Source organism: Seriola lalandi, unplaced genomic scaffold, assembly GCF_002814215.2.
Source record: "Seriola lalandi dorsalis isolate HSWRI2012SDOR001 ecotype SW California unplaced genomic scaffold, Sedor1 jcf7180002054835, whole genome shotgun sequence".
Taxonomy (NCBI): Eukaryota; Metazoa; Chordata; class Actinopteri; order Carangiformes; family Carangidae; genus Seriola; species Seriola lalandi.
Genome location: NW_019525388.1, coordinates 359,416 through 381,855, shown reverse-complemented (window position 1 = coordinate 381,855; position 22,440 = coordinate 359,416). Strand labels below are relative to the sequence as shown.

The window sequence follows — 22,440 nt, the reverse complement described above, 5'->3', positions numbered from 1 at the left end:
ATGAGTAGCAAATAATTGGTCCCTTCGTTTTATTGGAGGAGTGCAAAGGGAAAGGACAATGCAGCGCTGGATCTGGTATCTGTGTTTCCACAGCAACACGTATTAAATTACGTAGAGGCTTTCAGGTAGTGGACTTTAAACAGAGGTAGAGGGTCAGGTGACGCAGACAGCGCTCTTCTTCCTGGAAGGAAACAAAGGAACTGCAAAAATGGTAAGTGCGAGAAATTCTTTCCATTAACAAGCTTTTTTTTTTTTTTCACGTATTTTCTAATGTTAACGCTATTTTTGTGAACTTACCTGCCATGTGACGCCATGCTTCTGTAATGTTGCAGGCAAAATTCTTCACACAAGTTCAAATCAATGGTAAGAGAATTGTACAGCACCACGTTTTCCATCTATTGCTTTTATTTACTGATGTTTGAGATGTACTATTTGCTAATGTGTCTTTTTCATATGTACAGTTGTTCTTAAATGACTAATACATAAAGTCTGACCTTGTTCAGTCTTATTAGTTCCTGTGAAGTAATGCCAGTGTATTTCTAAGTTAACCTGCTATTGTATGATGGATAAACTATACTGAAAATGTCAGTATTTTTTTTCTATTTCCTTTGCAGAGTTCAAGGAGTGCTTCTCTTTGTATGACAAGAAGCAAAAGGGCAAGATTGATGCCAAAGATGTGATCACAGTTATGCGCTGCCTGGGTACAAGCCCCACGTTTGGTGAAATTGAAAGACATCTGCAAGTTCACAAAATTGGTAAAGTACAACATGCAGTAAATCTTAATGGTTAAGACTTACAGTGGTTAAAGAGGCCAAAACAGCCCTTAAACTAATGAGTAACACCCTTCTGTGGTTTTATACAGGTTTTATATAGTTTTGATTATACATTATTATATTTAGGTTGTTGTAAAAATCTTGGTTCATGGCATTTAGGAGCCTGTTATTAGATTAAAATTTTAATACTGGTGAAACCTGTTGCTTGTTATTTATATACTGTGGTTCAAAATTTGTCTCAGAGGGCTTTACAATGTGTACAACATACAGTATGATACCCTCTATCATTAATCCCTCAAAATAAAGACAGGAAAAACTCCACAAAAACCCTTAAATAGAAAAAAAGGGAGCAACCCTAAGAAAAGCAACAAGGAAGCTGTTCCTCTTCCAAAAACATGTTTTCTTTTCTAATTGACAATTCCAGTGTTCCTGTCCCCAATTGGCCCCTACAGTCACTTTTACTGCACAGGTTAAATGTTATGTAATTCTTGCCTGTCAATGTGTAATTTTTCTTTTCATTTGACAACATGAAACACACCTAACCTTTGCGCCACATTCATGTTTAGAAAAGACAGGTGAGCTGGACTTCTCCATGTTCCTGACAATGATGCACAGACAGATACAACAGGAAGACCCCAAGACAGAAATCTTGCAGGCCTTGAGGATGACAGACAAGCAGAAGAGAGGCTACATCCAGGCATCTGAGCTCCGAGCCAAACTCACCATGTTAGGAGAGAAACTCACAGACAAAGAAGGTAAAGTAAAAGCTGATTCTAACTGTAGAGCAACCTCAAGTGGAAAATCTGCAGAATGTGGGGACTGTTTTTTCACCTTTGACCCTATCAGCAAAAAGACTGGAGGAGGCTGCAAAGTTGACACTGACGGAAAGCAAAAACTTATAAAAACTACTTTTTCTGTCAATCAACAAGAGGTTATGATATATTGTTCTACGTAATCCAAAGGGAGCACATGGATATATGGTTCACAGATACAATGCAGTCTGTGTGTGTTAGTACAATTTATTTGTTATATAGCAAACTGGATTTGAAATGAAACTATGAGGTTCAAGTGTTGACTTTCTGTCCATGAAATGACAAAATAACTATGTATTTTAGTCCTCTACCGCAGTTTAGTCTGTTCCTTTCATGAGTCACGTCTGCTGTATCTTCCCATGGCACTGTGAGTCCTTTAATGCAAACAATCCAGTGACTCTTACCACAGCAAGTCTGGCTTAGTGTCTTTTGGGAATTACAAGCTGTTTCCACTCAATCTGTTACAATTTGCCCGTCCAATTTTTTGCTGTCCTATGACCTGCCTGCATGAAATAGTTCCAGTCAAGAAATAGAATAATTTTCCTGGAGACGGACTTAATTTCTTCCTCAGAATGTTGCCAGCTCGTAGTAAACTGTAGTGGTTTGGTTGTACAGGTCTGAATATTTTGAAAACTTTGCTCAATATTCGTAATACTAAAACTAAAGCGGAAGCATGCACTGTTATTTGTAGAGTAAAATGTTTTATGGAGAAAAGTGCAACATTTTGGGGAGAACACTTGAAAATTTATACGATCCTCATGTTTGTACACTGAGCATGAAACTCCAGCCAGTAGCCGGATGACTTATCTTGGCATTAAGACTGGAAACAGCAGGACACAGCTGGTCTGGCTCTGCCCACAAGTAAAGTTATATTGTTTGTTCAATTTGTATAAAAACGGATGTGTCGCTGTTTTCAGGTGGGCGTGGGATTTATGTGCCAGAGGTCAGGATTAGTTGTCCGGCAACTGGCTGTTTCCCCATTTCCAGTCTTGATGCTAAGCTAAGTTAGCTGGCAGTAGATCCATATTTAGTGTACAGATAATACAGTTCTCATTTAACCTTTGGCAAGAAAGCTGATAAATCTATTTCCCCAAATGTTTAACTATTCATTTATTCATTCAGCTCACAAGTTATTGTTTTTTTAATATTTACATAAATATAACGCAGTGGATTAATTGAATGTGTTTTTCTGACATTTTAACATTGCTGACAATAATGAGAGTTCGATGGACGGACTCCTGCAGGGACGCTCAGTTAAATCTCTGGTGTTGATTTTGATAGCATTAGTGTTTCTAAGCCCAAATTGAGTCATTCATGCGGTAAAGGGTCTCAAAGCAACAGAAATTTAATTGAAATTGCTGTCAGTGGGTGAGTGCTTTTTGCATAAAACTGTTTATATTTAAAAGACACTCAGCTTCTTCCCTGTGGGGAGACATCTATCATGTTGTTGGATTCCTAAACTACTGAAGCAGATAGTGACACCACTACACTAAAGGAAGAGCCAATAGCTCCTGACTATAAACTGTGGTGCAGATGATCTCACTGTTGCTGTTTGAGCTTTTTTTGATGAAAATTGATGTTATGGTTTTTGATGAATTGATTAACATTTTGTAGCTGGTTAAGCCAGAACTAACATGAACTTTTTTATATGCTGTTTTGTAGTCTGATTTATAACAATTCATCAAACTGTATGAAGTGACCTGATATATTTTTATTTAAAATGTTAAGTAGCCACTAATTAAAGCTCTCAAATAAAGTAGTGCAATAAAAAGTATAATATCTCCCTTTTGAAAGCATAAAATCAAAGCACCCAACTAAAGTGTGTGTACCTCAACACTGCTCTTAAATACAGGTAAATATGCTGAGATTTGGCTCTCTGGTGGTTTTAAGAAACAAGTTGCTCTCATTAACAAATAATTGAATTCACCAGATTAGAAACACTGATTAGCTTTTTAATAGAGCAGAAATTCCCAATAATAAGGTGATTGATTTAACATTTGCTTTTCATTGCGCATATTTTATGGAACGATGACTCCAAGCAAAACAAACACACTCAGTCTGGCTCAGCAGCTTCAGACCAGAGGAGACTATCTAACGCCAAACTGTGTTTTACTGGTGTTTACTTCTGAATAACTGGAAGAGACAATTTTCAGGCAGCACTCCCTCGTCAAGTTCACTTATGAAGCCAATTTCTGTGTTGTTTGTCTAGTGGATGAGCTCTTCAAAGAAGCAAATGTGAAGTCAAACGGGACTATCAACTATGAGGACTTCACCCAGATGGTGACGCTGCCACCTGTTGATTACTGATTCTTCAAGGAAAAAACCACGGCCATGGATGGGGATTGACTTTACATACTGACTGCAGTACGTAATTAAATCTACATGAAGACCAGTTCTGTTCTGGCAGACTTTTGAGACTGAAAACTTCACTTTGTTTTTTTCCCTCATGATTATTCACTGATTATTTTATTAAAAGCGGAATCTGTTTCCTCCAACTCTTTCCATCAGTTTCTTCTATGACTGAATCCATTGTGAAGCACTCCTATAACCAACACTGTGATATGGTTTAGCGTGTTATTCTTTGATAGGATCAAAACCATTGAATCCTTAGTTCACCTTTTCTCAAGCCTGACCTTCAACCGAACCAAATTAGTTTGAACATGCAGTCTGATAGTTTGTATATGTACTTCTGATGTAGTTTTTGTTCATGTGGCAATGTCAACTTTCCACACATCAGTATTACATTAGCTTCTCTTCATATGCTATCCGTTTCAACAAGTTTTATTTCGTAGTGTTAAGCACAGTATATAAATATCCATAGGCAATATAACATATCTCTGATTAATAAATGCATAACATTTTCTCCAAAACATGTAATTGTTTTATGGCCTAGTAACAGCTCATTAAAATGAAGTTTACAGTGGGATTTTGTTAAGAGATTGTAGTTAGCCAACTGACTGCCCTGAAAAATGTGTTTAATAGTTACTGTGACTGCGACATTATGTCATTTCTGTTGGAGAAATACTGTACATATCATATATACTACAGGCAGGTAAGCATCATACTAGCCACTCTTGGCTAGAGTCTTCATTTTGTGCTTGGAAACCAACATCACCACCAAATGTACAAAGATGAATATTTAAAAACAGAAAAAGAACAGAAACTTCAACAAACTAAACTGAGTAAAAGAAAAAATATGCTCTTAGTTGCAGTGAAAGGCTTCTACAATCCATGGAGTCAGACATCAGCTGTGTTTAACTGTGGGAATGTGTTCGTAAATGAAATGTGAACACATCAAAATACCTCAAAACATGATTGACCCTTTGTTACACCCTCGATTGTCCAATCAGTTTAGCAATTATACCTCGGCACAGCAGGTGCGTCCCGCTTTGAAGCCTTCTAAATTATCTCTAAATAAAACGGGTGTGTATGCAGGACGAGTAAAAAACAAAAACAAAACAAACTCAAAAACAAGAACACACAAGAGATATTTAGTCCTAGCAGGAAAAGCACAGCTGTAATGAACATTAACAATGTCTGCGTTCCGCTTCAGTGTGCTGAAGTGTCTGCTCCAAGGTAAACATTCGTGTGCTCGACTAACTCCCTTTACTATCACAACTGAATGGGTGGAATAACATTAGGTAACTACAACATTTTGTGGGTTACAAGTTACATTAAATAGCCTTGGTCACTAGGAGTGGCATACTGAATGTGTGTTAGCTGGTCCCATATGCCACTATGTCAAAGGTTAGTGATTTTGTTTTGCTCTTTATGGAGAGGTTTACCTGAGACACATCTGCTAAACTCATCTGTCCCTCACTCATGAAACCTGTTATTTTGTAAAAGTGAAGGATATTGTCTTCTACATGGATCTATATGATGAGGATGCAGACTTCTGCTTGACGTTTTAGCCTCAGCCTCTCTTATATGGTGCAGAGTTAGCATGGCATCATGTAGCTTAACCCCTACTCAAACATTAAGGGAAAAACCGTAATGTTATCTTTTACCCATTATCCAGCAGCAGGCTTCAAAAGTATTAACATGGTGTTATTGATGTCTGCTTTTTGCCTTGAAAGAGGAAATGTTTGCCCAGGGCAAAACCAATGTTTAATCCCAACATTTCCACAGACTCATCTCCACTATTCCTCTTTTGCTGAATTGAATCTTATCTTTCTGAGCAGACAGAACCATGAACATGTTTTTTTAAGACACAACCTGCTGCTGGATAACAGATAAAAAGATAATGTTACTCATATCAAATCTGTCTGACCATGAGGACCTGTTTTTGGAAAAAATTTGAATTTTGATTTGAATTTGAGATACATCTGCCACAATTTTCCCTGTAGACTCCATATGTGCCACACCTGAATTAAAAGCCTGACAGCAGTAACCAAAGAGGAAGAGGCTAATTGCATCAACTGAATCCTGAGCACATTTCCAAATGTATGTCATTTTGAGATAGCAAACTGAACAAGGCAGCATGTGAACATTGCTTAAATTGCTTATTCCCAGTATCACCTGTAAACTTAAAAGAAAATTTCACTTTAAAAACACATCAGTGTAAAAAAAAAAAAAAAAAAAATACACTTGTTTTTCTGCCAAATAATAGCTCTTTACACATATACATAATGTATGTAGACAAGGTATTTATAATTTACTTTTAATACACATTAAAGGTAAATTACAACTCTGTATTATCAAATAATAGTATGACTTCTAACTGTGTGAGATGCAACAACACTCCAACTGTAATTTGCTTCCTGTTGCTTGGGTATACAGTTGCCTGAGGACATAATGTACGTTAGTTCAACAAAGAGGTTTTGCAATGTCTCTGTTCACCAACGCCTTCAACAAATACCTTATAGCTACAGAACCGCAACTCCAGAGGCTTGTTAACGTTCCATTCTTCCAGCAAAGAAATGTTATTTAAAGCTGCAGCGCTGTTTCAACAGCTGTATTTGTGGGACGATTTGACCTCTGTGCACCTTATCTCAATGTTTAATATTTTACAGAAACACAACATGGATTTTTTTTTCTCTTTTTCTTTAAAATAAAAGAGATTTTTCGTTCAATAAAGCACAAAAGCTTTTCTACTACTTTTTTTAACATTAAGCATTAAACAACATAAAGAAATACAGGAGATAATGATGGCCCTACTGCTGCCTGGGCTGGACTGCATTGATATGTCTGAGCTGCTTTTCAATACCTGCTGAAAAGACTTAAAGAATTTCAGGCTACATACAGTATGTATCAGTGCTAACAACGACTGTCAATGCAGGAATGAGCACAAAAGATGAAAGAGTTAAGTGTGAGGGATTCAGTTCCTCCATAACAAGAAAATAACAGAAACTAAAACCCACGTTAAATTATAAAATATTGCATATATCTAATTCCTTAATTAAATTTAACAAACCTAATGTGACACTGATAGTCCATTTTGAAAACTTTCACAAATGCTTCAAAAATATTTATTCCGAAAAGCTGAATTTGACTCGTATTTCAATCAAGTGGTTAATAAAAATAATGACATCAAATTATCCAATATTCAAGTAGATGAGGCACTGGGCCTGCCAATACCTGACCCAAAAATGTCCGGAGCCTATGTGGCTTCTAGCACCAAGTATTTCCTGCAGCTCCACTTTTTACATTTACATTTTACTTTGTGACTTAAAAAAATATGCGTGTGGTAAAGCCTAAATATGACATTACACAACTGTTACCGATACAACTGCTTCAAAAAGGCTTTTTACAAGCTGCTGTGGACATTAAACGTTTCAACTGACCGTTTTTTTAGCCCCGCCCTCCCCATACCTAATATTGTCTATGTTTAGCATTAGCATCAGAGATTAAGCTAACATCGACTGCTAATATTCAATGCTACGGCTAACTAGTTCTACTCTGCAATACCAGATCATGACTCAGTGAGGATGACTGACTTTATCCCTGGGACATGTAGCTTTAGCGTCAGTCTTTCAGCACAATGTCATGTTTATGAGGCGCTCGTCTTCTCAGCTTGTGGAAATAGCATTAGCTTACCTAGCAAGCTACAGGTGATGAAGTTTGCCAGTGACAATTGCCGACAACTCATTCCAGTTAAAAGATGAGAACAGATGAGAACTGATGAAGCTGCGTTTTTGTCTGCTTCCGTGTGAAATTTCAAAAACTGGTAAATCTACCACGCATTATTGTTAACTGCATATGTGCCACGCAAGATTGAAAAGCATATCGTAGCAACAGTAACTAAGGGGCAGGGCTTAGTAAACGGTCAGTTGTTTATTAATGCAACATGAAGCATTTTTATGCATCACTTCTTTTTTTTTAGCTTCGTAACACTTGTACCACATTATAATGTACATATATTCACACTGCGAATTTTATACCTGCAACAAACAGTTCAGTGTCTGTTTCAATCTATACAGTTTCTGTTGCAGATCAGTAAAATGAAAGCACTGTACCAACCATAGAGTTTGGTTTGTCTACATGTGTAATAATGCATTACTATGTTGGCTACGATAATAGAAGACTCCTCTATTTAATGTAGCTCCGTATGTGTTACAAGGACGTATTGACTCATAAAATATCATTCTGCTCAGACTGCATACTAAAAACAAAGTGCAAACAAATGTTTACATTCTCATTGTTTAGCTATAAGAGGGGCTGTGCTTTGTTATAGTTCAAATTACTTTCAGCCCTATGTAATAATTTCACCAGCACAAATATTGAGAGTTTTGGAGTGGGACTAATTCATCATTAGTCTGTAGTGGTGAAAAAAAATCAGGTAAAGGCTCAGATTGTTGACTTTGCATGATGATTGATATTTCATCAGTCAGTGGTGCAGTCAGTGTTCCTGCTGATGAGGCATGTGAGTGGTTACTTTGCTGCATGTCAGCGGCGAGACGTGCTGCTGGGGCGCTGGCTGCAGGTTTTGCAGCACTGAGCTCGCACATTGGGCAGATGGCAACGGCCGAGCAGGCGGAGAGTCTGGCAGAAACGAAATGTCAGGCGGTCACGAAGACAAACGGCTCCTGTGAGAGAGAGAGAGAGAGAGCGAGAGAGGGGATACATACAGAAGTGAAATACAGATTCAGCTCACACATGATTGACTGTTACAGCATGAATCATAGCCATCATGTGTGGGTTGTGAGTCTCTGAACATCTTGAGATTTTCCTTTTACACTGAAATCAATGGCAGATGTGAGAAACGTCACAAATGCAGCTCACGCTCCTTTGTCATTAATTCATAACAGATAATATTTGAACATCTGTCTCTGACGTTTTATTCTGTATTGTTTTGTGCAGTGTATCAAAATTACTGAAAATATATTTAGATTTAAATATCTAAATATATATATTTACAAGGCAGGCTTATATTTTTGAGTATATCTTAAAACAAAGGATAATATGCCCAAATGAACAATGAAACTATTTTTGGTCACTGTAATTGATCCCCATGTCCCCATGAAGAGGAACCCTCCTAATGTGTAAGAAATGTCAGACAAAATCTACAGTCCTTGTTCTGTACCAAACTCTTTTAAATGGTAAATGGACTGCACTTACATAACGATTTCCTAGTCTTACCGACCACTCAAGGCCTTTTACACTATAGGCCACATTCACACATTCACACACACACACACACACTCATCCACTGATGGAACAGCCATCAGGCGACTTGTGGCCTGGAGGAGCCAGTTTTTTAGAGTTTAAAGCTAATATAAGGCGGCAGCATTTTGAGTTAGTTGGTAGTTTCTAAGGTTACAGACGTTTTTGTAGGGATGCTCCCATCTGATATGCCTCTTTGGTATTGGCACTAGCGCTGACCTTACCAAGGTGTTACCAAGGTCAGTGCTCGTACTAAAACTAGAAAAACTGAAGGACAAACAAACAGATAGAGATTTCTCAATACAGGATGAGAGCAGTGCTGAGGTATCATGATCAGGTGAGGCCAATCCCCACTCTTTAGTACAAAATTTGTTTGTGTCATCTTCCCTCCACTGCAGCCCAGTGTGAAAATAACTGAAGCTTCATACAAGGTTAATTCAGCTTAACATCTCTTACATTGGAAGTGCATGCAAAAAATGTGAAACTATCCTTTACATTGCGATTAGCATCAATAGCAATATATTTCGAAAAAGTAGCTGCCGGGCTTTCTGGCACTTTCCAACAAAGGCACAATGAATGAACGACAAACAGAAAACGGCATTTGTTGGTGTGCACAGGTTTGTTTGTGTCCATCAAGTTTGCAAACACTTTGCCTACTTTGGGGTTGAAATACCAGCAGAAGAATTAAATTATTAATCTTATTGAATAATTACACTTCATCATCAGATACTCACTGTTTCATAGATTAATTTTTTTTGTTGTTGCTGTATTCAGCTCAATGTCTTCTTGTTTAAGAGCAGCTAAGTGGGCAGGAATTAGAGGCCCTTTGGGAATTAAGTTAGTTTTACCACCTGTCTTTAATTCCACATGAGCACCATGGTAGAAAAAAAAAAAGAGAAAAAACAACCCACACTTTCCTGCTGGAATCTCAGTTCAGGTGAATAATGTGTTGAAGAGGTGGAGGCAACAGCTGATGGCTCTAGCAGACACTTAATGTATTGTGTGTCAGTCATGAACCCACTGAAAAGCGAAATGTTACGTGCTTTTCAGTGCCAGTGACAGCTATTCACTTTAGGAGAGAAACGTTTCACAGTCTGCACATGAACTGTGACATTATGATTATCATATTAGATTAGTAAAATGCTTTTGTATGTAAATCAGGGGCTGTGCTGCTGTGGGGGACTGCAGTCAGCAGAAGGCTGATGTTAAAAGCAAACTGAGTGTTTTAGAAGAGAGACTAAAAAAACAAACAAAAGGGAAACAAAGTGCTTAATTAATGTAATTTTAAAAAACAAAACCAAAATATGACCTCAGTCATCTTGAAAACAAAACACTATCCTGTTCATTCATCTGCAAGAACAAAATGCAGCCTTTAAAATGTTGGAAAATCGATACCACTGAAAATGTTAAAAGTGGCAGTTGCTTTGACAACACAGTAGAAATGAAGAAAACCAGATTAGTAGTGACGTCGTTCGTATCGATTTTTCAAGAAAGTGTTCAGCACCTACTGTAACAGTCTTGTCATTGTACAATGGAAAAGTGCAGGTGACAGATCTATTTGCAAGGCAGTCATTAAAAACAAGCCACATGCAGCCAGCTGTACATCTATGTTTTTAAATTGCTCACAAGCTGCAGATGCTTGTGGCAAAAAAAAAACAGAGAATGTGAGTATGTTGCAGAGCTTAAGTGCTCAACCAATTTACATCTTGCAAATATCTGCCTATCCATTATGATCTGTCACCTAAATCAAAATCTGTCCATTTGTCTAATGTATTTTTTATTTTTTTGGGATATATATGGTACAAAAGGACAATGTAACCTGAGGGTGGTGCTAGAGAAAAGAGTCATAAAAATCATTATAATCCATCCTCTGAGAACCATGATCATTCACATTGCTTCATTTCTAGCGAATACTTAAAACATATCTTTTCAAGGAGCAAAGTGTTTGACAAATGTCGTCTCACGGTGGCTCTAGAAGCAAAGTAAGGATGTCCTCATTAGCAGTTATATTCAGGGGATGAATTCTGTGCTACTGACCCCACTGCTCTCGCATGAAGCAATTCTCAAAACACCAGTGTGCAGAATTCCCAGTGTCTCCCAGATCAGAAACGCTGAACTGACATAAGTGGGGTGCAAAGGTCACAGCTGCAACTCAATACACGCCACTTCCTGTGTGCTACTCATCTGCTATACGCCCCTATTTGCTTTCTTTGACCCACTCACCAGCATGCCCCATATAGAACAGTAAACAACAGAGGGGGACAGAGGGACATGGGACTTCCGCAGCTCATAAGCTTTTCTTTCACTGTTGGGGAAAACAGAAAAATCCATTCATGTCTCTTCAGCCCCACTTCACCCTATATATCAGTGTCGTCAGTGGACGCAGCCTCACATTGTTTCCTAGGAAAATCATCTCACGGTCAAAGGGTTAATTACAGCATCATAAATGAACAAGCCAGGGAATGAATGATCTGAATAAAGAGAGGAAGTCAAGAGTGAAGGGCTATTAAATGACCTACAGTACACCTATGGAATGAAAATGTACAACTTGCACAAGCCTAAAAGACATAATCTTTTTATAGCCAGGATTTATATGTGACAGTGAAATAATAAATGGAAATTCTCTGGGCAAAAATTATAAGATAAGTAATGAAACATGTTTATTGACTCGTCACTGCACATCATTATTACTGGTGAACTGTAAATCATAAACTTATTGTGCGCTGCCACTTACTGATGAGTATAAATATATGTGTTTAAGTTACTTTAACCTGCAATAACAGATACGGTTAGGGAGAAACATTATCTTTTCATTTGGAGTCATGATTCTGTTCACCTGACGAATGCATCTCATCTATTTACTCTCCTTTAGTTCTGTTGATCTCCATGAACCCGAGGCAAATATCTGGCCCTTTAGCTACTAAATGCTCCACTGTCTGTAACAATGCCTTTCTGCTGTCTGGTGCTGAGCTTGTAGTTGCAGGACAGCTAAACCATGAGCTGTGACGCACTCTCGAACTGCAGATTCAGGGTGAAAATACACTGTAGTTTCATCACCACGACCGATTTCACACCGTCATATTGTCATTTCATATATTATAATACATATATTGATTGTCAGGCTCGGATCTCTCAGGTCTGGTGAAGGAGCTGGAAATGCTGCGGTTATATCACTAGCTTGTGAAGTTTAACTCTGGGCAGCTGCTTGATAGAAGCTTAGCCTTTTGTTCTCGTCTCCAAAATCCTCTATGGGTGAATGGTGTAAAATTACATTAAATATTTGGCCCTGCAGAGGGGCAGGTGGGCTGGTAATCTGCAGATGAAAAGGAAAGCGAGTCCACGTCACCTCACCTTGAAGCTTTCTGTCGTCATTACTCCGATCACAGTTGGCATGTTATTGTTAGATTACTGATTGCCCAGTAATCTTGACTCAGCATCTTTAAATTGGCTGCTTTTCAAGATGAACAAAAACCAAAAACATTGAATACCTCCCCCTTCGTTATTTCTTGGGGTGTGGAGAGGACTCTGAAACATACCACTGCCTTGAAATGAAAAATTATAAATTACAGATTCACACACACATTCTTTGTTTGAAATATGATTTTAATGGCTGACAAAAGTGTCACTACTCCGGCTGTACTTTTTGTCTAATCCATGTGGCCTGAGCACTTTCATGTAGATAACACAATAAACATCATAACTAATTACAGAGAATTTAACCTCTGTGGTTACTTAGTACTTGAAAAATGTAATTGATTAAAGATTTTGAAAACTTTTTTAGTGCCTTACCTATAGTCAATTCAGTTATAACTGTACAAATACCCTGCCTGGGTGTATGTACATTATTAATACATTAACTTTGTTTTCTTTCTATGTGCCTAAATTAAGGACAGTTCAAATCCAGCTGTGTTTGTGGCCAAACAGTATACAGATATGTATTTCCCAGATGTGTTTCAAAGAAAATAATCCCAGCTGAGTTTTTAGAGCTTTGTCACACTACATATATTATACTGTATTGATATTTTTAGCCAGTTTTGATGTGTGTTATGAAACCAGGCCATCAGTGCAATGATTGCATCACCTCTTTTTATGAGACTGTTCCAGACGCTTACAACCAAACATGAAAACCACACAATGTAGCTCATTAGCTCCTGACGGTAACTCAGTGCTGTGGGAATGTGTGTGTGCAGAGAGACTCTCTGAATGCAGGTCATTTGTCCACTTGACCTTCTTCCATTCTCCCTTCTGCCTTTCCCAGACAACAGGCACACTGAATGCAGACCACAGACTGTATTATTTTTAGCTTGCACACAAAAATTCAGCCACCATAAGAACAAATGGCTTGTAAAATCTATTTTCAAAATTGAAAAAAAAAAAAAAAAAAAAATCAATGCAGCTCTCAAGGTAACAGAAATGGTTAAATTGTCCTCTGTAAAAAACAAGCCCACATGTTGTCTGTACAAGCAGCTTATTACGGCCCGTAGTCATGTCTTATTGTTAAGAGACCCCGAGTAGCTGAGGAAGTAGCAGACGACTGTTTGTCGGTTTTGTGAAATGAAAATTGGAATAATAGATCTCGGATCTTTTTCTAATTTTAACACAACATGTAACCACTGTTTGTGATGTAAAAAGTTAAGATGATTTGGTGTTAGAAAATGATTCTGTTTTTGCGAGATGCTTTTCTTGTTCTATGTAGTAATGACAACAACTCTAACAAGAAAATTATCTTATAAAAATATTACAACAACAAATTGAGCGGAAATTCTTTTATTATAGTAGAAGCAACAGGCTGCTGTAATAAACTCTGTTTTGACAAGCTCCAAAATTCATATAATTGATATACTCGATGAGAGTTCTGTGTTCTACCATATTTGGATTGATAATTTCTTCTTGTTTACTCAAACTACCTCAGACAGCAGGTGGTGGACTCAAACAAAATGGCCGCCTCGGCCAAAAGATTAAACCTGCAGTAACCAAAATTAGACTTGAGATGTACTGTTGAAATCAGATATGGTAGATGATAGTATCTCAACACCGTGCTGAAAAGAGCTTAAATCTGAATAGAGGACTAATGTGAAATATATCATTGTTTTTTTCTGATAATTATATCCCTTGCTTCAAAAGCATGTGCACAGTCCATGTGAAGGATGAACTCGCATCAACTTATCCTCCTACTGCTAAGAATCCAGAAAAGATTTCATAGCAGGGTGTTAATCATATGCAGCCAAGATTCAATGTTGGGGCATACAAAAATGGAAATCCGTCCTGGGTTTAAACAGCTACACACGTGTCCCGACAGGTCTCGTGTCAAAGCACTGGTCTCACACTCTGAATGAAAGTGCGGCTCCTCTCTGCAGCTTCCACTCCACGTTTGATGGGACCCCACTCGGAGCAGCTTTTGTCACACAGGCTCTGATGAAACCATGAATACACTGCAAAGAGTAGTTTCGTGGACTAAACTGATTTGTTCTTTTAGTAAATATATCCCAGTGGTGCACGTTATATTGACACGTGACCTTTATTAAATGTCAGATGAAATGTTGCCCAGGTCAGATATGATGAACCACATCTGGCTGAAGGGCTATTTCGGAAACATCCCCAACCTGAACAACTTCCCCACCTTCTACAACAGAACAGATCTCTTTCAAAATGATCTTCTCTACCCAAATCATACAAGATCTCGCACCGCATGAAGTATGGCATTCAGAATGCAACCCGTCCTCCACTCTCGGTCTCTGCCACTATGTTTCACATGTACCGATTACTAATGGCCCTCGCAAAACACCACCACCCCCGTCTTGTGCAAGTTATAACCCTAAATATGTTATACTCATAAAACCGAAACAAGCTCTAAGTTGCCTTTTGCGAATAAGCCCTCCTATGACTCTGGACAAGTTTTATTCAACCCGCATGCTCTCAAATCCAGAAACGGCCTGAGGTTGATGTAGTTAAATATCAGAAGTCTGTGTAATTCAACTGGAAATGTATATGTGAGGTCATGTTATCTGTTACTGTTTCGAATGCTGCCACTATCCCTCATTCTTTTGACTTTGACCTGAGAGTTAACTTATAATAACTAAAGTTAATGTGGTGGGTGTGTACAGACCACCCTCAGCTGTCTCCAGTGCAATTAAAAAATTAGGAGACAATCTCAGTTGCTCTCAGCTGATTAACTAAGAGCTGAACCGAACTAATTTGAAGGATCCTTCGTAATCAGCATTGGTGGACTTGATCCTGTGCAGTAAGAGAGTCAAAATTACTGCTTCAGGAGTTTTGGCGCTTCGACGCTAGTGACTACTAGCCTGTGTTAGAAGGGCTAGACAGGACAAAACTTCAAAGACATCATTAACACACACAGCCTTTAAAAAGCTTAAGGCTAAAGATAGATCAAGCCCCTTGTTCTCCAGAATTATCAATGAGGATTAAGGGACGCAGCCTGGGCTGTAGAGAGGTGCACCGGTGAAGCAGCCCATTTACCGACTTTTACACAACTCGGAGATAAATGCACATCATCCTTGAAAATAACGAATCCCTCTATATCTATTCCTTCTTATGTTTCATTTAATGACTGCTTAATGAATAAGTCATCAGAGATCTGCCATGCTTTGCTGCTGGGAATCAGGTTCTGCTCTTAAAGTAATAGTCCGGGTTATTTGACGTGGGTTTGTGTGAGGTAGTTATCTGTAGTCAGTGCATTAGAGCTGGGAGTAGATGGACAGTTGAAGTATAAGCTTTATCTTGCTGTCAAGCAGCCCTTTCCTTTGGAAATAAATCTTTTCAACCACTGAATCGTATTCCTACGCACAAGCACATCTACTTCAACAGTTCACAAACTGTAGTTTTGAAAGGAACGGACTGTTTAACAGCAAGATAAAGCAGTGAAAATATTCAAAATAAAGTGTACACTTCATCTGATATTGGCTTTCTTGTATTCACATTTTTTAAAGTGGCTAAAACACGTTTTTGCATTGGCCACGTGCACAGCAGCTCATCACTCAGCTTCTGCGCCGCTGCTCCTCTAAACTGGCACCAAATTGATCCGAAACTACTGCAGGTAATACACTGACTATGGATAGGTACCCCACGTCAAATAACCTGAACTATCACTTTAACAGTCGCGCACTGGCTCATGTATCCTCCTTCAACCTCTCAGTACCTCTCAGTTCACCGCACAGGCCTTCACTTACCCATCGCACAGTATATTCTGTGTGCAATGGATCTAAATGACCTTCTGCTTCATCACTTAACATTCCCATCACGCCTGATCTCCAGTAACTCGGATAGATGTTTAAGAGTTTCTGATCTGTGCAGTTACAGCCGGGTTACAGCTTTGTTTCAGTACAGCATGAGAATGAATATGTGCCTATAAGCAGCTATGCGGAGTGACACTTAAAGAGATTTGACAGGAATGCTGCGATGTAGCAGAGGAATCATTTGAATGCATGCCAAACACACAGCGTAAGATCAGATCCAACTGTGGTGTAATTCCTCAGTTAGGGGAGTAATATTAGTGTGAATTAGCATGTGAATTTTTGAGCTGTGTGGTCACAGTGACCGTTTGACCACGAAATCCTAATCAGTTCATCTTTGAATCCAAGTAATTTGCGCCAAATTTGAAGAAGTTCCCTCGTGTTCACTCCTCTCCCCCTTGTTGATAAGAACGGGACGGACGGACAACCAGAAAACAAAACGCACCGGGCGCCATGGCGGCTCACCTCGTAGAGCGCGTGCCATGAAGGCTTGGTCCTAACTGCAGCTGCCCGGGTTCGAAGCCTGACCTGTGGCTGCATGTCACCCACTTTCTCTCTCCCTGACTTTGCATCTGTCAGAATAAAGCCAAACAATGGCTAAAAAAATAAACTGTTTTAGTAACTGGAAAAAAAAAAAAAAGCCTAAAGAGGTAAAAACTCCAGCAACAATTTTATTGTCAAACCAGTTAAAAAACTTGCAAGACTTTCCTTCACAACACTGAGGGAAAAGAACATTTACAACCATCTGATTGCCTCGTTGAAGCAAAACACAAACAAATTATTAACTGAAATGATTGGTCACACACGGCGCTAAAAACGTCTGTTTGCTGCCACGTTATCGCACACCTGAAATATTTATGATAACACTTTAATACCTCTATGCCGTCAAAAATGTCAGCAAAGATGGTGTCAAGACTCTAACAGGCTGCCCTCTGAGGAACATTGTGATTTCATATCTGATATCTAAAAACAGAAATGCCACTGAACTGCTGTGACCTACATCTGAGGATTCAATTGAAAAAGTGAAAATTGTGTATGTTAAATGTTTAATTAAAGAATGTAGAAAAACAGAAAGAGCTGCAAGGAATTGGAGATTGTATTTGTCTTGTATTATGAAGGTGATTAAGCTAAATAAGCTCCATGTAAACAGAAGTAACTGTAACTGTGAGGACTATTTTTATACTGAAAATCCAGGAGAGGAAAAAAAATCAGCTGTAACACGCTCTCCTCTGCAGATAACCTGTGCCTTCAAACATCAACTGGAACAAAAATACACCTCGAACTGCCTTTCCTAGTCATCGTCTTCAAAGAGACATGCACATCAAAGCCAGATGCAACTTCAGATAAACTTCAATCTACATGTAGTTAACAAGTTTTTGGCATATAGTCAATCAGTCTCACGCAATCAAAAGCAGAAGATGGAAATGTCAAATCATGAATGATGTGTTTCAAGCAAAATAAGATGTACAGCTTATAATTTACCATTGTGAATAGTTGCTTTGATTGCAAATGTCTTTGGCTCAAAGTTTGAAAAAAAAAAAAAAAGTTGTTCTGTGTGGCTGTTAACAAAGAAGAGCTTTGAGGCTACTACAGTCAGTCTTTCCACTGGTCTTGTGATGTTGCATCATTAGAGGAAGACTCGGGTGGATTCATACAGATATCAACGCTACTGTTGACGGCCAAGTATGGCAAAGCTCACTGCTTCATGTGGTCAAAACAGCTAGTACCATAAAATACTGAAATAAATAAAAAAAAAAAACATTAAGGGCATTATAATGTCTCAAAGCTTTAACATTTCATGCCTCACTTGTCCTTCAAGACTAAATAGGTTTGATAAAGGAAATGGAGGCTGTAAATGGATTTACCTCTGTGTACATTCTGTGTGTTCTTTGTTTTGTACTTGAGTTGAAATACCTTTTTGTTGGAGTTCTCAAGATCCACAACCCTAACTCACGCTGAAGGTCTTGGTGATTGATCCAGTTTGACTGTTCACTTAATATCCCCAATGACGTGTGTAAACAGTCGCTGTCTGATTAACAGCCCTGCTTCAAGGTCAGAATTTTTCCTTTGTGTAAAGTGCATCTTCAGATGCCCTATAGTTCTGCTGCAGTCGCTTGACGTGTGGGTCCATCCTCTCGTCTTGCAGTAAGACACATACATACACCACAGTGGATCTGCCAGCACAAATCCAAACACTCATCTCAGACTCTTAGACTACTTCCTGGGGTTTGGTGATAATAAACAAAGAAATGAAAGATCCTAACACTTTGGCACCGAAGGTATATCTGGACTGGATTCATGGCAATACAGCCAGTAGTTGTTGAGACATTTCACTCAAACCCACAAATGTCAACCTGCTGGTGGCTCCTGAGGAAAAGTCAAAGGATCAGCAACATCAGTAGGATTCATCCTCTCAGAGCCACGAGTGTCTGCACAGAACTTCATGGCAGTGCCTCCAGTCCATCCAACCAAAAGACAGACCAACACTGCCATCCACTGAGCCACACTGCAAGCATCGGTAAAAAAAAACAAAAACAAAAACACCAAACCCTCAGAAACAGAGCTGCACTGTGCAGCAATTTTGGCAAAGTGACCACAGTGAAATGGAGGTCATGTGACACCCTGGGATGTTTCATAATGTTTTCATGTGTTCATATGTTAATGCTGGACAGAAACGTTTATAAATATTCTTCTGTGTGTGTCAGTAGGTGACGTGTGACATTGGTCTGATATCGATCATTCATCAAGTCAAAAACGCCTCACGCTGCAGACACGACTAAACAACATGGCAGAGATTCATCGCGATACATTTAAATTTGAGTTTGATTTACAAATCACCTTAAAACAATAAAAATACATTGCTTCAATTATAAGTTTCAATTATAAGATCTTTACTAATGTAGTGCAACCTGAGGCTTATTTCTAATAACTTTAAGTCAAATGTTCATCAGTGCTGTTTGTTCAGTATATCCATATATTCCATTTAAAGAGGCTATAGGTGGCTTGTTTATTGTCTAGCCTTATAAAAACAAAACAATTTAAATAGATTTTTTTTCAATTTGTTTTTTTTATTTTAAATAGAAATTGTTCTTTTGTTTGTTGTTTTGGTTTTCTCATTTTTCATATTATAAATTAAATTACATTTCTGATATAAACAGAAGGTACAAACAAACTTAAAATGCCTCCTGTGTTACAGATGGTGATGGTACATGAAAACAAGGTTGTTCAGAGATATGAATGAGGCAAAGGATGTTAAAAATGTGTATGTTTCTTACACATTTTTGACGTGCACGCAGATATAATGAGACGACAGTTCATGAGCCAGTACTGACTCTTTAAGTGAACCTGTCCTTTCATCCATTTCCTGTACCCGTTCATCCTGCTCAGGGTTGCTGGGGACTGAGTCTAGCAACTAATCGTGGTTTAGGATTTTCATAGAAAACCGGAGCAAACACTGGGAGAGCATCCAAACTCTTTCTCGCGAACAAATGGACTACTGTGTCAGCCTTAAAGTAAACCAAAGATCCATTCTGTTCTGCAATCTAGGTTTAAGCACACATTGACCACCACAGTAGTTCACTCTTATGTAGTAGCTATTAAAATGTACATGAAACTGACACATTTAAGTCCACTAGTTTCTTCATATACTGTTCATTAGAAATGCAAATACATGCAAAATACAACCCCCCTCCCCCCAGCTCCACAACAGGGATCTGGAGAACAGTGAAGAGTCTTTTGGATTTAATCTTTTTCACTGAAGCATTAGCTGAAGTCACACTGTCCTCAAGTACTCTCTGCAGTCATGATGATCACACTCATATCAAAATGCTGTTATTACCTGATTCTATTGTTTCTATACCTCAGAGGCAAATGGAGGAGTAATAACTATATAATCGTACATCGCTAGAGATTGTCTGATTACAGCTTGATTCACTCACCAGAGGGGGCGCTCTCACACTCCTGTATGTTACACTTCTGGGTGCTCTCAGGCTGCGACTCACGGTCACATTGAGTTTGATCAACTTCGTCGTCCGTCTCGGCCTTCATGTCCACACATTTGATGAGTCGTTGCTGGACTCCACCTCCACAAGACGCTGAACACTGCGGGGACAAAACAGTGATGCGGTTTTTCTTCCTCGTTTTACATTGTCAAAACACCTCACATTCATTTTGTAGTTTTATTTGTTGTCACGATACGACCCTTCTGTTTTCTTCTCCAGCTTTTATGATTGAGATTGACGCGGAGTTCAATAGGCTCAACATGCACCGACTGATAAAATGTCATTTCAGTTCATTACAGCAGGGCTGACAGCCATCATTGTTGCGTTTTAGGACCAAACACTTTATTTTTTTTATCCATCACTTCGTATCAAATCACTGAACTCACTCACAAATCACTGAGGATCTGAGGAGCCAAATTCCTTCAGAGAAATTAAAAATAGGGATACCTTTTAGACTCTGATTGGGCTACTGATAGCAGCAGCTTTAGTAAGCATTACACTGTGCTCCTGTTTGCACATACTCAACAACAGTCATACTATAAATGGTGTTGTGGACACGTTTTATCTTGACGTGTTCAGATTAAAGATTTTTAGACTCTGTTTTGCCTCTGATGTGGTTCAGGGATTAAAAAGACTAAAAGACCTGCCTTTGTGGACAGAACTGCAATTCAGATAACAGTCATAATTCCCAGTGCGGCCAGGTTTTTATAAGACAACCGCCTGCAGCTGTTTAATTGTATATTGGCACACTGATTGTGGGTAATGTGGATTCTGGGAGATTGAATTGTTACCCACAGTTAGGTGATATTCTTTTGTCTGTGCATTTCAAAAATCCTGTCTTTACTACTCGATGTGACAAAGGAAAAAAATGGATATTTTGGATTTTATCTGCTGCCAGTCAGGTTAAGAAGTCGATACCAATTCTGGACACGAACAGTGAATAATGAAGGAGCAGTGGAACCTCAGCTCGAGAGGCTTTATCGCCTTGGTACACGGCTGACATAGTCTATCCATTAATTTTTTATTGTTGCTTATCTGGGTCTAGGTCACAGTTTTCTTTCTGTTTTGTTTTTCTGTCCAAAATTCTTTCTCTGGTTCTTGTATATATTATTTATTTATATAACATCCAGTCAATACGTTTCTCTTTATTTCTCTGGTCAATCCTTCAACCAGTCTCGCTGCATCTCCCTCTCAAGCAAACCATCACTTCCCCCATTTTTACCAGGACCTCAGATGTCTCTCTTAAGTCCTTTATATCGCACCTCCATGTCCGCACCTGCTCCTTCACTAAACCATCACCTGTAAAAATCTCTCAGCCAGGTGCTGGGGTGTTTGCTAAATCATCCTGTGTTATATAGCTAAAAAATAATTAAGTAATTGTTTAAATCTGGTTGGTGTCTGTGGTTGAAGTCGTGTTTTAAGTTTTCTGTCAGGATCTTTAGGACAGGTTTACGTACTTTCAAACTGCAATTGTTGACAAATCGATCACATCTTTTTAAAATCATAGTATGGATCACTGTGACTGAACAGTGTAGGTGCTTTAGAAAAAGAATAGTGGGATACATGATATGAATTACTGGCTAAAATGTAATTTGCATCGTTTGTCCCTCTGGTATTAACATCACATTAAGTTGAAAATCAGGGTACATTCCTCATGAAATTGCTCTATGATTCTGCTGGATTATTCTCTTATTTGAGCTGTTTTGAGCTGTTTTGTTTTGTGTGTGTGTGTGTGTGTGTGTGTGTGTGTGTGTGTGTGTGTGTTTAGTGTAGCCTACCTGTCCCCACGAGCCAGTGAGCCACTGAGCACAAGGCTGGATGTTACATGATTGGATGTTGCTGGGCTGAAGATCCCTGTCGCAACGTTCCTCCTCTGGACAGGTGACAATTCGCTGCTGCTCACCTCCTCCACACACCTCAGAGCACTGAACAACACACACACAATGACAGACGTGCGTTTTGGTACATGCAGTACAGTCTAGACAGAGTTGAGAGAGTGTTC

At 38.7% G+C, this 22,440-nt stretch overlaps 2 protein-coding genes across 3 annotated transcripts in view; one reads left to right on the top strand and one right to left on the bottom strand.

The window, feature by feature from the left end:
• Positions 1-84: 84 nt before the first annotated feature.
• Positions 85-4,080, top strand: calml4a (calmodulin-like 4a). Of its 2 annotated transcripts, none has more exons than XM_023426715.2 (5): positions 85-211; positions 333-363; positions 615-755; positions 1,340-1,528; positions 3,795-4,080. In XM_023426715.2, the coding sequence occupies exons 1-5, from the start codon at positions 209-211 to the stop codon at positions 3,890-3,892; spliced, it is 462 nt and encodes a 153-aa protein (XP_023282483.1). In that variant the 5' UTR covers positions 85-208; the 3' UTR covers positions 3,893-4,080. The 2 variants fall into 2 exon arrangements, with proteins under 2 accessions (XP_023282483.1, XP_087035537.1); XM_087179411.1 differs by having other exon boundaries at positions 153-211; positions 590-755.
• Positions 4,081-8,327: 4,247 nt separating this feature from the next.
• The window catches only part of adamts7 (a disintegrin-like and metallopeptidase (reprolysin type) with thrombospondin type 1 motif, 7), a 62,089-nt gene continuing 47,976 nt past the window's right edge, over positions 8,328-22,440 (bottom strand). The window contains exons 22-24 of the mRNA XM_023426714.2: positions 22,217-22,363; positions 20,376-20,538; positions 8,328-8,610 (exon numbers count right to left, since the gene is read on the bottom strand). Of these exons, the coding sequence (XP_023282482.1) occupies positions 8,471-8,610; positions 20,376-20,538; positions 22,217-22,363 (450 nt within the window). The 3' untranslated portion in view covers positions 8,328-8,470. The remainder of the gene's footprint in view (positions 8,611-20,375; positions 20,539-22,216; positions 22,364-22,440) is intronic.